General features: G+C 47.4%; 2 protein-coding genes across 2 annotated transcripts in view; both read right to left on the bottom strand.

Annotated features, from left to right (window-relative positions):
• Positions 1-3,712: 3,712 nt before the first annotated feature.
• Positions 3,713-5,909, bottom strand: LOC135828896 (cilia- and flagella-associated protein 20). Its single transcript, XM_065341329.1, has one exon. It carries the CDS (start codon positions 5,499-5,501, stop codon positions 4,887-4,889), a length of 615 nt encoding a protein of 204 aa, XP_065197401.1. The 5' UTR covers positions 5,502-5,909; the 3' UTR covers positions 3,713-4,886.
• Positions 5,910-9,359: 3,450 nt separating this feature from the next.
• The window catches only part of LOC135828195 (uncharacterized), a 22,015-nt gene continuing 14,120 nt past the window's right edge, over positions 9,360-17,254 (bottom strand). Inside the window, exons 12-17 of the mRNA XM_065340641.1 lie at positions 16,672-16,737; positions 15,752-15,813; positions 14,592-14,700; positions 13,775-13,822; positions 11,675-11,781; positions 9,360-11,127 (exon numbers count right to left, since the gene is read on the bottom strand). Of these exons, the coding sequence (XP_065196713.1) occupies positions 11,007-11,127; positions 11,675-11,781; positions 13,775-13,822; positions 14,592-14,700; positions 15,752-15,813; positions 16,672-16,737 (513 nt within the window). The 3' untranslated portion in view covers positions 9,360-11,006. The remainder of the gene's footprint in view (positions 11,128-11,674; positions 11,782-13,774; positions 13,823-14,591; positions 14,701-15,751; positions 15,814-16,671; positions 16,738-17,254) is intronic.

The following is a 17,254-nucleotide window of genomic DNA, read 5'->3' as shown; positions in this document are numbered from 1 at the left end:
AAAAAGTACCGAATTCTGCCAATTTTTCTGCCGGCATTATCCGCCAAGGCCTACAGCAAACCCATGGTTACTGCCTACTGCCGTACTGGCAAAGTGAGCTACTGCAGTACTGGAGAGTGGAGACCGGGGCGTGGAATGCACTGCTGATCCAGGGCGTGCATGGAGTGCATGGCACACTACTGAGCAAGCATGTTTTAAAAAGTGAATCCTCAACTTGAGACACCCTATTTAGGAACAACACCAGAAGAGATTCCCCGAAAGCCGTTATTCTATAACGGTTCATGTGCCGGCGAATCACCCAACAGTCTCGTACATCCGCAGACAGTCAACCCCTGATACAACGAACACCATTGTGCATGCACTTCATCACAGTTGACCCCTGATATAACGAACACTCCTGATAGTTATAACGAACACCACTGCGCAGGAGAATTTAATACCTCTCTATTATTAATTTCTTTATTATAGCCAAGTTCGTTATAACGGAAATGCACTCAAACTGGCCACACATGTAACCATGGTAACACGTCACGACTGTCATGTGACCCAAAGGCAATATATGAGTGCACTTGGTGTAGATGTACATGCGGCGTGGGAAGGTATTTTAGTGTGATACAGTCACGTACATGTACATGTACAGTGAAACCGTCTCGTCTATTTCTTTGCCTGCTGCTAAAACTAGATATGGCATGTTCTCTGTTTCTTTCCTTGGCGCTGATCGGTGGAATTCTCTGCCTACATTGTATGTTGTGTCGCCAAGCTGATCAACCATCCGCTTTCATTTCGCTCTGCAAAGAGCACAAAGTCTTAGGGTTCCCTGTAAAAAGACGGCAACGTCTGTAGGGATTTCCCTATAACAAAATAATAAAATACTACTACTACTACTATCTGTCCAAAACAACTGCTTAAGGGACCTTCAAAGTGTGGTCTCTGTAACCAGGTGGTCTACTTATCCTGTGCCATTTGACTGGAAATAGCATCCCTAGGCCCTTGGTCCTGGGTATACAGACTGGTAACAGTGGTCGTCTGGGACAGGTGGTCGCCTTATCCGAGTGGTCGCCTTGACAGGTTTTACTGTACGGTCAGACATCTGAAGTACAATTTACTCGTGAAGGGGGGGGGATGTGGCTGAACCGAAATGGTTTGCAATTTAGAGCCCAAATCAGTGTATTATATTGATTCATGGCGGTACCTGCGGCAAACAGTGCCAGTGCCCCGCAGTGCCCCGCAGTGGTATGGTCAACACGGTCGCAGCCGTACTATGTCCGACACCCCTGCCGACGGCGGGGGGGGGGGGGGGCATGCGACCCCAAAAGATCACTCACGGTCTTGTTAGACCGTGACGAAAACTGTTTGCTACAAAGGATCAATTTTGTATGGATTCAAACAGGGACAGGGACAAGGGGTCGCTATTATCACGAATTTCGCTACATGCGAGTTTCTTATGAGTGGAGTCGACTGTGTACATGTGTCACATGATGTGTGTGTGTCCAATGCAAAGAGAAAAGTACGTTATGTCCGGAGAATGTTATATCCAGAATATGTTACATGTACCGTAAAAAAAAGGAAATTATCGTGTCCGTTCCCGAAGGGAACTCACGACGGCCGCTAACACCCGGTAAACCCTACCGTAAAGTTTTGTATAAAAGCCGCGGCTTCTATGACTTTCTTGGTGAAATTTTGCAGGCTTCTATAATTATGAGACAGGTATTTCTGTGTATGTCAACACCAAAACCAGGCTTAGGCCACCCTTTCTTTTTTCGTTGTTTAACGTCCGCGCCCGCGTACCTTTTTGCCTCCGACCGGAAAAAAAAACACAAGAAAGTAGTAGTACCAATAATATGCGAAGTTGTAAATACATGATTGTGTAGTTTCACAGTGTGCCGATCATGACCTTAAACTTATAATCTTGCCTCCCGGGCATGACTTTGTCTTGTGTTCTTTTTCTTTTTTTGTTGGCTTTTAAATATCGTACGGTGTGTGTCCTAGTAAAAATCCAGATGTAATGAATTCATGACATGCTAACTCCATGCTATGTACCTGTTTTGTTGGATTCATCAGGCATGTGCTCCAATGTACCATCAAAGAGTGTTGTTCTATGCCTGCAAGTGCCGTTAGACCCAGAAATATTGTATATATCACATGCTTTACTGGTCAAAATGTTTGATTGGGGTTTCCAGTTTTTGCAATGGGCTTTTGTTTTTTTTCCGCCCTCCCGCGTACCTTTTCGCGAAAAAAAGGACGTTAAACAATGAATTAACAAAGGGTGGCCTTATGTGTGATTTGATGGGCCCAAAATTGCGGCTTCTATTCAAGTGCGACTTTTACACAAGACGTTACGCTTACGGTATACAGTGTATGTTATATCCAGAGTATGTTATATCCCGAGTATGTTATATCCCGAGTATGTTATATCCAGAGTATGTTATATCCAGAGTAGGTTATATCCAGAGTATGTTATAGCTGGAGTATGTTTAACCCGGACTGCCGTAAAGTCTTGTATAAAAGCCGCACTTGAATAGAAGCCGTCCTCGAATAGCAGCCGCAATTTTGGGCCCATCAAATCACACATAAGCCTGGTTTTAGTGTTGACATACATAGAAATACCTGTCTTGTATAGAAGCCTGTCTCATATAGAAGCCTGCAAAATTTCACCAAGAAAGTCATAGAAGCCGCGGCTTTTACACAAGACTTTACGGTACGTTATATCCGAGCACTTTCTACCAAACTGTTTTACTGCACCAGTATTGTACGTACAGTGCCGCTGCGATACTCCAAGACATGCCACACGTCATCAAACATGCAACACATGCTGACACATATAGTGCTAGCAACTGAAATCCAACCCCTGAGCGGTGCGCTCACATCGCCAAGACCCAACGCGGAATGGTAAAACTACGAAACAGAGACCGATAGTCTGAATGTGGACGCACCGCAAGTAGGGGGGTCGGATTTCAGTTGCCAGCATTGTATATTTATAAGCTGTTGACATCATCGCAAAACAGCTGTACATGATTGTATTTATATTGTTATAACTGTGAGTAGCAAGTTGCAAACCAGTGCAGTATGCATGTGGTGGTGTTGTGGTGATGTCACAGTTCAGCAACTCTCGTACTACAGACACACAGTACAGTACTCATACATAGTTGCGCTCACTGAAGTCCAAACCCACGTGCAAAGCTGCATGGCACCCCGCCCTGGCCCAGTTCCGATTACATCACTGTGCTCGGACATGACTGTACGTAACGTCGCGTTGGCACCACTTCCAGGGCGTCAAGGGCCGGCCGTACGGGTTCAGGACGCCAGATACGCACTTCGGGTCGGATTTCACCGAGCACAACTGTACATAATCATCTGAAAATGTCAAATGATGATGTAATCGATGCATGCCCTCTACATCACACTGCATGCAGATCTTGGGCCAGTCAGTCCACGGGATCTCCGGTCGACACTGGGCCTATGAAACCCCAGGTTATGGGCGGATGAGCGCGCGCGCACACACACACACACGCATGAACAGAAAGACAGACACACACACGCACACACACACGGACACACACAAGAGAACACTCCCCCAAAACCCACAGCGCAACATCTCAGTGAAACCCATCACGCATGAACAGAAAGACAGACACACACACGCACACACACACGGACACACACAAGAGAACACTCCCCCAAAACCCACAGCGCAACATCTCAGTGAAACCCATCAGATACATGGAACAGCTTTTTACAGAGAAGCCAATAATCCTTCAAATAGATTTCTGAAGTCCTGACCAAAACAGGAAAATTCATCACCATCATCACCGATAAAAATACTCAAAAATATTTGAAAAAACAAAAACACAAAAACTCTAAACCGTATGTACAGAGCTGGGGGTAGCAGAGCTGGGGGCAGCAGAGCTGGGGGTAGCAGAGCTAGGAGAGAGCAGAGCTGGGGGTAGCAGAGCTGGGGGTAGCAGAGCTGGGAGAGAGCAACCAAAAACCACAAATACACGTAGGAGAAAAGTCTGACGTTGTCAATGACATGCCACGGGCTTTCTTGACACTATCTTAGGGCATGAACACACGGCAAGAAATAGCTATTACACACAAGAGAACTACCTAGAACGGGGAGGGGAGGGGAGGGGAGAGAGAGAGAGAGAGAGAGAGAGAGAGAGAGAGTTGTGTCGCTTTCGACAAAAACCCCACTCGGCGCTGCCGGAGAGAATACATACAATGTAGAAGTAGAAGTATATTTTGTGCGGTTAAGTTGCTACGTTTGTTATCTAAACTAGACCGATAGGGCTGATGCACCAGGACCATGTAGGGTTGGTCAACACAAACTGAATTCATGGGAGCACTGGAGACTGAATGCATGCCATCAACTACAAATGACTATAATATTATTATGAGTTTCAGTCGTAGGGGAGGAAATTTTCTTCGGGAAATAGGATAAAAAAATCTCGTGAAGATGTCGTATTGGATAAAGAATTATGATTTGAAGCGTCGGTCCGTTTCGCTCACGTCTCAGTCTTTCGACGCATAACAACAAAAACACAGAAGACAGTACTAACTAGGGGAGTGGTGTGCACAACTCAAGCGGTTCAGCTGTACAGCTATGCTGCTCGATGCAGCGGCCACACCTATGATGTTTGGACACACACACGCACGCGCACAGATGCGAGTGCGCATGCACGCGCACACACACACGTCTACACATGTCTATTGCGCTCACGAAGATGCCAGCTGACCTGTCCCACACACACACCGACCACACCCGGGCATGCGCAGCATCACGCAGCGCAATGCAGCCTGCGCCTCCTTACTACCTTAGATGGGCGCGCAGCAAAACTGACCTGCGCTCGCGTGTGGTACGGCCCAACGTGTCACGACGCGCCACATCACGGTCCGCTGGCTGCAGCCGTTGCAGCGGCCGCCGCTTTCGCTTTGTTCTGCATGGGCAGATAGAGCTTGAACTCGGCCGGAAGCTCATCCTCACTATACAGCCGATCGCTGAAGTAGACGCGGCGAATGCGGCAGTTGGCGTGTATCTGCACGCGCACCGTCTCGATGTAGTTGGTGCCGTACGCGCGGCGCGTGAAGTCCGACAGGTTGAACTGGATCTGATTCCAGCCGTCGTCTAGCCGCATGGGCATGGTGCAGATGAACGGCTTGACGCGCGTAGAGCTCTGGTAGTTGCTCGCGCGGAAACGCCGGTTCACGTTCTTGTCGTCCACCACCTGAACTTCGAACGTGAAGTACTTGCGTAGGTTCTTGATGATCATCACCAGAAATGGCAGTTTGATGCCCAGCACAGCCTTGGGGTCGGGCGGACACGTGATGAACGTAGTACTGACATTGGTGCCCATGATCTCCAGCACCAGCGACTGGATGTCCTGGTCCGTGATGCGCTTGATGTGCCCGTTGCGTACTTTCTTGTCCCAGATCATCAGCGGCTTGCTACCTATGCTGTACAGAATGGACAGGAAGCCCGACTGAAACGTGTTTTTGAACATGACTGTGGCGTTGCGGCAACTTCCCGGCACCCGGCAGCACAAGCAAACACACGGACGTTATCGACTGCTCGTCGCCTACAAGGAACGCTCTCCTATCGATACTCAACTCGCAGCAGCTGCTCTAAAACAAAAAAATGCAAGGAACTCAGAAATTCTACGATAATGTTCTCAACTTTGTTTTTAGTGCGGGGTAGGTCAAAATCTCTATGCAGAAATTGATTACCAGTCTGAAAGCCGCCTGAAATAAACTGCAGCCGTCGCCCCTCGGTAACCTAAAATATTCTGAGCTGACCTAGTTTCTTGACCGGACTAACAGAGTTCTCAGAAAGCGGCAATGGCGAAAGGGGTTTTGAACTGTTCCTCTCGGTACTGAGTGGAGCTGAGCTGAGAAGTGAGAGTGAGAATCGACAAGCGCATATATCGCGATAACGATACCGAATCTCTGAATTTTTGCTTCGGCTTTTTGACGCCGTTGCCAGGTGATACGTTAGCTACCCTGCGCGTCGCCATGGCGAAGTACGCCAAATCCTGCGCTGGCGCCTTGCACGGGGGCCGAAGATTTCAGTTCCGTGACAGCTTCAAAAATCAAATCCTCAAAACAGCACAGCACCGCGCACCATCGGCGCGGCATCGCACTTGCACTGATGAGCAGTGATGTGACTATCAGATCAGATTGTACATTCATAATCAGGGAGTCGTCAAATACGGTATTTGACGACTCCCTGTTCATAATCATACTGCACTGAAGTCTGAAGCAAGCATTTAAATTTTTTGTTGTAAAGGAAAGTCACCATGGTCACTGGCCACTCAGCACAATAGGAAACAATACTACTACGTCTTGTAGATACCACAACCTTTGACTTTGTTTAGAGGATAGCGGAGTTTGATTTTGATTTTGATCGTTGACGAGAGCAGCGCAGTATCCAGGAGAGAAACTGCAGAGAGCGGCGATGACATGCAGCAAGCACCTGAAATAACCGACGTACTGGAGTACATGGACAGTGTGGTTGTCTATCAACACACAGTCTATCAAGTTAGTTATCAACACACAGGCTATCAATGGTTGGCTCTCGCCCTTCATCTCAACCGATTAATTGGCCGTCTTTTGACGTGCCAGGAGATGTTTTCTAAATAAATAAAAATCATAAAAAAGTAGTAATAATACTAGCACTGTTGTTGTCTATCACCAAGAGTTCATAACCCTTGGGGGTTATAAACTCTTACTATCACCACTGAGTACCAAGAGTGCATGGACTCTTGCCAGTAGAGAGGTTCTGCAAAACGAAAATGTGTACGAACTTTCGCTCTACGTCACGAAGTGAGAAACTTCGCACGAACTTTTGCAACTTTGGACGCGAAACTTGCAGGGAACGCGAAATGAACTTTCGTAGGAAGTTTCGTGAGATTGGGTCATGTCGTACGTGCACCGTTGGCGCGTGCAAACTACGAAAAAGTGCAGAACACAAAGTTCGTGCGAAAATTCGTACACATTTTCGCAAGGCCTGTTGCGAAACTTCGTTCGAATTTTCGTTGTGCAGAACCTCTCAAGTACCAGGAGTGCATGGACTCTTGGCAGTACCAAGAGTGTATCAACATCTTCATGCACTCGTCTTGCCTGTACGTAACACACCACTATGTCAGTATGTATGGTGGAGACCGTTGACGTCATGTTGGTGGATAGCCACATGGACTTCGGTAGTACCGGTACTCGTACATTATCAATAATATTATTTCATGATGATGTATGTGTATTGCAACAGGTTGTGCTGCTGGTGTTCAGGCAGACTGGCACGGCCGAGAGGTAACAATTCCTTGCTTGCTAACAAGACGTCAAGAGTACATGACACCCAGAGTGTGCAGCGTGTGACTGTTATCTGCATGGCCATATATGGGTGTCTAGTCTTGTCACCAGGCGAAATTCCGGGATGACATCATGGCAAGAGTACATAACCCCCCAGAGTGTGCAACGCCTGATTCAGCTCTGCATCGGGTCTTGGTCGAGCGTAATCGGAGCTTTGCGTCATAATACCGTACACATCCGAGGGGAACCCGGGGAGTCGCGGGTACTCTCGGATCAAAAACAACGGTGCCCTGCCTCGAGACCGGCCTTGCGCTGGTGTGGAGTGTACGCATGACATCAGAAGATCCGATTTCGCTCGACCAAGACCCTATGCAGAGCTGGATCGGGCGTTACACACTCTGGGGGGTTAAGGTTATGTGTACTCTTGATCATAGTCCTAGTTACATCATAGTCCTAGTTACATCATAGTCCTAGTTACATCATAGTCCTAGTTACATCATAGTCCTAGTTACATCATAGTCCTAGTTACATCATAGTCGGTGCATATAAGCTGTGGGTCCAGTGTGGGAAGTGGCTTAGTTGCAGGGGCGTGCTCGGCGAGGGGCACAGGGGGCAAGTGCACCCCCCAAAATATTTCGACCGGGGTTTTGAAAAGTCACCAATGTATTGCGGAAAGCCCGACCTCGCGGGAGCACATCCACACTGCACAGATGAGGTGCTGGAGCTGTTCTTTCGACGCTCTCCTCGCCGAATCCTGTCCAGATACGTCAACTAGTGTTGCGATTATTCTTAGCTATATCGGTACAATACGTGTTTGCATCAGCCTGCCTGGCAGTGCCGTCGACGGATTGGTTTTTAAAGATTTGTAAAGTTTTCATCCTTTATTTTGAAAAAATTGATATGATGCTGTACTGTGTTCATTCTTGATGACATACATGTACAATCTGTGTATGATGTCACCGGTACGACCTTTTGAAAATTGCTGTTGTCTGGAAGGGGAGCCGAGCACGCCCCTGAGTTGCGTACAGCTGAGCTGCAGCTGTGCAGATACCGTATTATCTCTAATATAAGCACGGTCCTTTATTTTTTCAATGTACCTCCGCCCCGTGCTATTAATGGAGACGTTCCTTTATTGGAGACTGTTCCATTATTATTTCAACCTCATTTCAGAGGCATGTTTCCATGCCAAATTCATGTCAGACACACACATTTCAGGGTTTTTTTCGCCGGTACAGATAATGAATTTACACAGTGTGCTTATAATGGAGACTGAGCACTTTATTTTTTGAATGCCGCCCCAAGGTGTTCTATTATTGGAGACGTGCTATTATTGGAGACTGTGCTTATATTAGAGATAATACGGTAAAAACCTGCTTTGATTTACTGCGCACGCAATGTTCAATGTTATCAATGATTGACCGCTACATGACATTGTATCCAAAACAAAAACTGGTTTAGATCCTGCACTACATGGCTACATGGCTTCATGGCTAACACGATGTACTGTACATGTAATCCCGGAATTTCACCGAGACACCAACTCATCCCAGGTACATGTACACTCTGGGGGGGGGGGGGGGGGGGGGGCTGCGTACTCTTGGTTGCAACCAAGACTGCGGCATCGCTCACGACTATACACACAGGCAAGAAACATGTTTGAATGAAACTCTGCGCTGTGGCCATGTGGGCGGACACTGTGAGCTGAGAATTTGTTGCGGACATGTGTATCTGCCTGAGCAAACATACTACACACATGATCTGCGTCTATGCAACTACTTCAGTAGTCATGTTTGACCGGTGAGCACGGCATACTAGTAGACGACAGTCCAGTCCCGTACGGTGTACCAATGCCAGGATGAGCGGAATGGACAGGACAGGAGTGAAACCCACACCGTTTCATGCTCAAGTGGCACGTGTCATGTCCCCAGATGTTGCCACTCCACGCTGTCCACACACACACACACACACACAATAGCATGCACACAAACACACACACAATAGCATGGACACAAACACACAATAGCACGCACACAAACACACAATAGCACGCACACAGATATGTACTATTACTATTATAAGTTCATAAATCGAACAGATTTACGGAGGATGGTTCAAAGTTTCCAGACTGCAGCGAATCCCACAATGCAACTAGGAGCATGCAGAATAGTGGATGCTACTAACAAAATAGAGGTAAAAGTTGATAGAGAAAAAATTCCAGACTGCCCTGGAAAACCCGGACAAGCCCCAGGTCAGGTCAAAAATCGCTCAAAAATGCGAGAAAGGAAAGAAAAAAACAACGAGCGAAAATCGTCAGCCAAGCCTGTGAAGTGTAAACAGCGAGTGCACACGACAGTATAGTACTTGAATAAGTGTGCAATTGTGCATACATGCACGAACACATCACGACGGGAAGACGGCAGATAGGACAGTATGCGGGTCACATGATGCCCCGTGGAAACGGATCAAGCGAAGAGAAAATGAGAACACAAAGAGAAGAGCAAACGAAAGCGAAAGACAGCACAAGCAAAAATATACAATGTATAACCATTCATAGCTGCGGATACGTTATTGAACTCAGCGAGAGACATGCATGGGTTTGTGAAACTCTTCTAAGGTCTCGTTTGGGTTGGCTGCTGCAATAAAATATATATTATAGCGAGTAAGTAAGAAACTATCTCTCAGACAATCTCTCTCTCTCTCTCTCTCTCTCTCTCTCTCTCTCTCTCTCTCTCTCTCTCTCTCTCTCTCACACTCACTCACTCACTCACTCTCACTCACAAACTCACTCGGAAAAAAAGAAGATGTTTGCCAACTGTAGCTCAGGATTGATAAGTTGCTAAAAACTAATAATCTCTCTCTATATAGATGTGGATGACTATATGAAAGGCTATGGGGATGGGGATGGCTATGGGGATGTAGATGGCTATGTGTCAATCTCTATGTGCACTGACATAAACCGAGGCAAAGCTGATAGGCAAGCGGTTAGTAATAAAAGCTGTTAAAAAATCGTAAACAAAAAAAGGCCACGCGCTAAGTGTCCGCACGCGCGCACGCGTGTGCGTACGGCATGAGTGTCACACGACCAAATTGCCATGGTGACAGGACAGTTCCGACATGGACGCGGCATCCTTGGAATCTGCAGTGACAGCGGCCACAGTGGTATGACTATCATAGTCTAGGTTGAGTAGAGCGGCGATCACCACTATGCACACTGTTGCCACGGGCACTACCATGGCAACACACAGTGACCAACGGCCAGTTGTTACTGAAGCAGAAGAGCGAGACAGGCTGGGCAGAAGAGACCCTGCTGTGGTGTAAGTGTTGGAAAGCGAGCAACTGTTCGTCTTAGCTGACCACCGGCCATCTAATCTTGCCACTCAAGCTCACTCCGCACATGCACATACACATGCATATGTCTGTGTGTGTGTGTGTGCGCGAGTGTGTATGCGTGCATGTGCTTTGCGCATGCACAGACTAGACGACATGGACACCCGTGCGCATCTGGACAGATGGCAGCTTGCACTGTCTGCCTGCAATGGCGTTCGAGAGCAGGCACGTACGCAGACGCGTGTGTTCCCTCCATCGTGCGATGGAGCATGTTGCAAGCGACACATTGATCAAGACAACACTCTTCAACCTTGGCAGTATGTTTCAACTAACCGTAGTCAGTGTCAGACGGTGTTCTGGGGCGCAGTCTTCGTCAACTAGCTAACCACCGATTCGTACGCTTTCACGAACGCATCAAACGGCTGCCGGAATATGGCACCGTTCTCGATGGCTGTTGTCAGCGCATTCAAGTAGGCTTCAATGGTGGGAAACAGTGGTCTACGGACACAGACAAACAGACAGACAGGTTGATGGACACACGCACACACACGGACATAGATGTGCAGGTGCAAACGTACGCACAGGCAAAAGCCGAGATAAAGAGAAGACAAAAGACATAAACAAAAGTCAGTGCACTCTAAAGCTGTGTTCACAACTGGCGTGTGTACGCGTGAAACCACGCGTTTGTGCATATTTTTTGCTGGCGTTCAGGGCGCCATGCGTACGGAAACGCGCCGAAATGGAAATTCCAACAGGTTGGAAGTTTCAGCGCGTATCAGGCGTGTACCAGCGTACATGCCAGTCACTTTGACTAGCGGGGTCAAACAATTAGTACATGTACTCGACAATACGAGTCAAATTGCTGTCTTTTGTGAAAGCCTGAGCGGCGTTTGGGCACACATGAACCGCAGGAGAGAGAGAGAGAGAGAGAGAGAGAGAGAGAGAGAGAGAGAGAGAGAGAGAGAGAGAGAGAGAGAGAGAGAGAGAGAGAGAGACACACACACACACACACACACACACTGTGACACAGACGACGATATCTCACCTAGCCATAGGATCCAGTTGGCAGCACATAACTGGCACATCAAACACCTGCGCTGGAAACTGTCCAAGGAATTGAGACCTGAATGCCTTGTCATCCAGACCAAACTCCTGCACAATTCGTACACAGCAACAGCCATACTTCAAGTTCAATGAAATGGGCATGTCCAGCATGACATCATACCCATGGTCATCGTGCAAGAATGACATCATATCAATGGTGATCATGCAAGAATGACACCATACCCATGGTGATCATGCAAGAATGACATCATACTCATGGTGATCATTAGTGGTGAAACGAATATACCGAATGTTCGAATATTCGTTCGGTTTGACACATTCGAACGAATATTTCTCATGGCGAATATTCGTTAACCCGGCATGCAGAATCAACCGGGCGACTTCAAACTTTCAAAACTTCGTGAATACTTGACCGAATCGCTTCATTGAAAGATCTATCGGCATTAGCAAACTCTCCTCTGTTGTTTAGAAGCCACCCAAACGCAATCCGAGGTCCTGGAGGAGAGGTATGGCACTCGAACGAAAATCACGTCTCAAGCTGTTTTTTGAGCCTGTGAAAGGCACTTCAGCTGGGGATTTTTGTGAAAAATGACCTAGAAATGATGGAGAAATATATGCCTTCGTTCGTCATGCCTAATAATACTTCGAAGTAGTGACAATATCCAATAAAATGACTGAGAGGAGGGCATGTGATGTCATCCGTGTTAACGAAAGAATATTCGGTCGTTCGTTCGTTAAGCCGAAGAATATTCGGCTACTGGGTTTTCATATTCGTTTCACCACTAGGATCATGCAAGAATGACATCATACTCATGGTGATCATGCAAGAATCACATCATACTCATGGTGATGGTGATGTCATTGCACCTTAAGATGTGTACAGTTGAAGCAAGGCCGACAGCACGCCATATCACTACTTAGCAGCGGTGCAGTGCATTGACTAGCGCCAAGAGTACATACCCATCGAGAGTGTGCAACTGCCTATATGACCTCTATACAATGCTGCGACCGCAGAACTTCACATCACGTGACATGTTTTAGGTTATGCTCGCAAACAGTGCAAAGTGACCACAAGAGACTTGAACCCAAAGCAGGGTTGCGTGCAACCCTGTATCTATCATACACAGAGAGCAAATAATGTGTACGGGTTCGTCACACGATGTGAAGTTCTGCCGTCGCAAACCCCAGACCGTAAAAGCCCCTGCATATGCCCACTCAAAATTACGCCCACCCTCCGTGTACACGCCCAGTCAGGGGAAGTCAACACTTTTGTTTCAAAATAGCACCCATGCCCATGTATACGCCCAGGTATGCCGGAAACACCAGTACAGTCAGACCTCGCTTAACCGCACACATCTGTTTTCCACAAAAAAATCCGGATAGGCGAGGTAACCGAATAACTGAACACACATACTGTACATGCATGTGGCATGTCAAAAGCAGTGACATCGTACATACATGTAGACAGGTCCTATGCAGTACAACTAGCGTGCCCAGTATGTAAAACAAGCGAGAAAAATGACAAGTGCATGCAACTGAGTGCTGTCCGCGTACACCCAGCAGGTCAAGGACCTCATTTGCTTGTACAACTCCCTGATACTAGCTTCTGCAAGCGCTAGCCAGCCACATGCAACTGGATACGACGAAGCTTTTTGTACACATTTTAACCAGTTTGTACACAAAATCATGCACCGGTATGCGGATCGCAAGGTCCGGTTATGTTGTATGCATAACATATGCTGCACATCGGTAACCAGCGATTTTCTTCCGGATGGCGAGGGATCCGGATAAACGAGGACCGGATAAACGAGGTCTGACTGTACATGTACAGGTACTGATACCCAATACTTACTGCTATCCCTATTCCAAGTGTACGCCCGGTTCCGAAATAACGCCCGTGCCCTTGTATACGCCCAGGAAATCGAGGCTGCTATTCTATACGCACGGGGCCTATACACGGGCTTTTACGGTAGCTGGAGTTGCACACTCTTGGGGGGTTATGTACTCTTGCTAGCGCAGATGAACAGACACACAAACATACAAACATACAAATACACACACACACACACACCAGACTCACCATCGTCCTGGGCATCTCATCAGGGTCTGCAGATATGCGCCCAATCAGCTGGTACACACATGGACAGCAACAAGCAACACAGCCAGAGCAGTTGTGACAAAGCAAAGTAAAGTGCGCCGATGCCTTGACTTGGAAACCAACCAGGGTCAGTTATAGAAACCCTGCAATCGCCACGCAAAGTGGTCATTGGCTGTTTCAGCCATGTATTGCTTGGAATGGGCAAGCAACACAGCCAGAGCAGTTGTCACAAAGCAAACCAAGCACGAGCATGACATACGGATCAGGTTGAAGATATACAGTCAACTTTGCGTATAACGACACTCGGCCGAGCATCAGAAAAGTGTCCTTATTCGCCAAGTGTCGTTATACCCGAAGTCTCATTATATGTATACAGGTAGTATGGACTTTGCTCTGGGCATGGAAATTCTGTCGTTATTCGCGAATTGTCGTTATATCCGCAGTCGTTATTAGCCAAGTTGACTGTACATCACAAAGTATGAGAGTAACCATGGTAACGAAGGAGATGCAGTTTAGCCATGGAGTAAAGTGCACTGATGCCTTGACTTGGAAACCAGCCAGGGTCAGTTATAAAAAAACCCTGCAACCGCCACGCAAAGTGGTCGTTGGCTGTTTCAGCCATGTAGGGCTTGGAATAAAACTACAGTAAACAGCAGAAAAATTCTAACACACAGACACACCCATACACAGACACACCCATACACAGACACACACCCATACACAGACACACCCATACACAGACACACACCCATACACAGACACACAGACACACACACCCATACACACAGCAGAATCCTACCTCGCATGTGATGATTCCGAATGAGAAGATATCGGCGCGATAGTCGTAACCCTTGCCCCGCATCATCTCCGGAGCCATCCAATACGCTGAGCCAACAACCTGCGACTGACTGTAGTGTAAGGACGACAAGCAAACAAGAACAAACACACGTCAGCATGTCTACACTCAGCCACACATGCACTCCTGCATACAAACACACAGGGACATTGCCGCCCCATCCACCCACTCATGCATATAAACACACAGTGGACATTGCAACCCCATCCACCCACTCATGTATATAAACACACAGGGACATTGCAACCCTATCCACCCACTCATGCATATAAACACACAGCGGCATTGCCGCCCCAACCAATTCACCCGTGAATTCGCGAGTTTGCACTCCACTTACGGAAAGTTGTCTACGTAGAGTACGTAGATAGGGCTGTGATAACGTAGCTGGTCCGTAAGTGGATTGGGGTACAAATTAAGACTCGCACCCCAGGTTGATCTGGTCGTACACTGCTGCGTTCGGAGTTGCCAAGGGCAGCTACGTGATTTGAAAACTCCGTATGGCGGAACACATGCAGTTTCCGTAAGACTTTCCGTAGATCGACTACGTTTTTTACTCACATAATTACGTTATGCGGAACCTCTCTAGTATATAGCTTTTTCCAGAATGGGGCACCATGCTCGCCACCGGCACTCACCCCAAGATAGTGGTGAACAGGTCGCATGTCAAAAGACTCAAACGCATTGAAAAGTATACGAAATGTGGCAGGTTCGTCTCCACCAGCGCTTGCAGCGATTCTGAAGCTTGTTCTTTTACCGCCCAAGCCATGGAAGGGCTTCCTGGCAACTGCTCTGACTCAACACGAGTGTCAGACATCAAGTGGAGCGCCATTCTACTGCTGCTTTCAGCTTCATGCGTCCATTCCCACACAAAGTGGACGTGAACTGGGCTTCCCCTGTTCACCAGCGATACAAACAAATTCTCGCGCGTGATCCCAAAAAGTGACTGTTGGTCCAAGCTGAAAAAGCTCTATAGGTACACACATGTACACAAGCCAAACACACTGCAATGCTGATGATGCTGCTGGTGCTGCTGACTCTCAAAAGCCAGCATGGGATGGGTTTGAGGAGAATGGCAGTAGACTCTGAGTACTTCAAATACTTACTTTGGGTCTTTGCCAGCCAGTACTTTAGCTAATCCAAAGTCCCCCACCACCACACTGTCATCCTGTTAACACACACACACACACACACACACACACACACACACACACACACACACACACACACACACACACACACACACACACACACACACACACACACACACACACACACACACACACACACACACACACACACACACACACACACACACACACACACACACACACACACACACACACACACACACATGCAGCAGCAACAGGAACATTTTCATACAATACACAAACAAGGCTGGTCGAGGCAGCAGGCAGCTGCAAGCAGAGTGTTCAATGCACCAAACATACACAGTAGTATACACTTTTCTAATGTTCATTACAGTCAGACCTCGCTTAACCACACACATCCGTTTTCCACAAAAATATCCGGATAGGCGAGGGAACCGGATAACTGAACACCAGTTATGTCGGATGCATTACGTATGCTGTAAATCTGTAACCAGCTATTTTCTTCCGGATGGCGAGGGATCCGGATAAAAGAGGACCGGATAAGCGAGGTCTGACTGTAGCCTGATGATGGGCCTGGCCCGAAAATTTGGTGTAATGTAAATTTTAAATTGAATCGCAGTGAAGAGACCGTTTTAGGAGTTTGGAGTTGAGAAGTGAAGTTTGCTAAATGAGCAGTATACACACACCGGTACAACAGAGACAAAAGGCTATGTAGCTGTACTTTCAATGGTAACGCATTTCAACGACCTGACAGACCGCCAGACTAATGCCGCTGTCTGATGATCGTTGAAATGCATGTATGGAAAGAGCAAACCATACTCCCCTCCCCACACACACACACCCAACACACAAACACACGTACACGCATGTACATACCCATACAAACGTGCACACACGCACACAGACAGGCTTACCGTTCTAATCATACAGTTGTTGGATGTCAAGTCGCGATGAATGATCTTGTTGGCATGCAAGTATGCCTGTACGGACATACGTACACACACACACACACACACACACACACACACACACACATGCAGACACACGCACACACACACAACACATCAGAAAAGAAGAGATCAGCATGAAGAACGTGCAAACAGCCACTATGCTATGCATCACCCGGGTCCCCAATGAAAAGCAAGGCACAACTGAGAATAGATCGCGGTGACAAAGCTGACTTGATCTCAAGTTGTTAGCTCCATGGGCAATCGCACTACAGTCAGACCTCGCTTATCCGGTCCTTGTTTATCTGGATCCCTTGCCATCCGGAAGAAAATTTTTGGTCACCACTTTACAGCATATGCCATGCATACATGCAGTATGTGTGTTCGATTATCCGGTTCCCTCGCCTATCCGGATATTGTTTTGTGGAAAACGGATGTGTGCGGTTAAGCGAGGTTTGACTGTAGTATCGCCATCCGCATAGCAGAGCATTGCCTGTACACGAAATGCATATAAATCAGGCTCTACACATGTGATCACATAATTATGCGT

The sequence above is a fragment of the Sycon ciliatum genome, chromosome 12, assembly GCF_964019385.1.
Source record: "Sycon ciliatum chromosome 12, ocSycCili1.1, whole genome shotgun sequence".
Classification (NCBI taxonomy): Eukaryota; Metazoa; Porifera; class Calcarea; order Leucosolenida; family Sycettidae; genus Sycon; species Sycon ciliatum.
The sequence above is the reverse complement of the archived record's forward strand: the minus strand, read 5'-3'. Positions and strand labels throughout refer to the sequence as shown.

Excerpts from the sequence above, each read along its gene's own strand:
- LOC135828896 (XM_065341329.1), bottom strand. The coding sequence starts at position 5,501 with ATGTTCAAAAACACGTTTCAGTCGGGCTTCCTGTCCATTCTGTACAGC.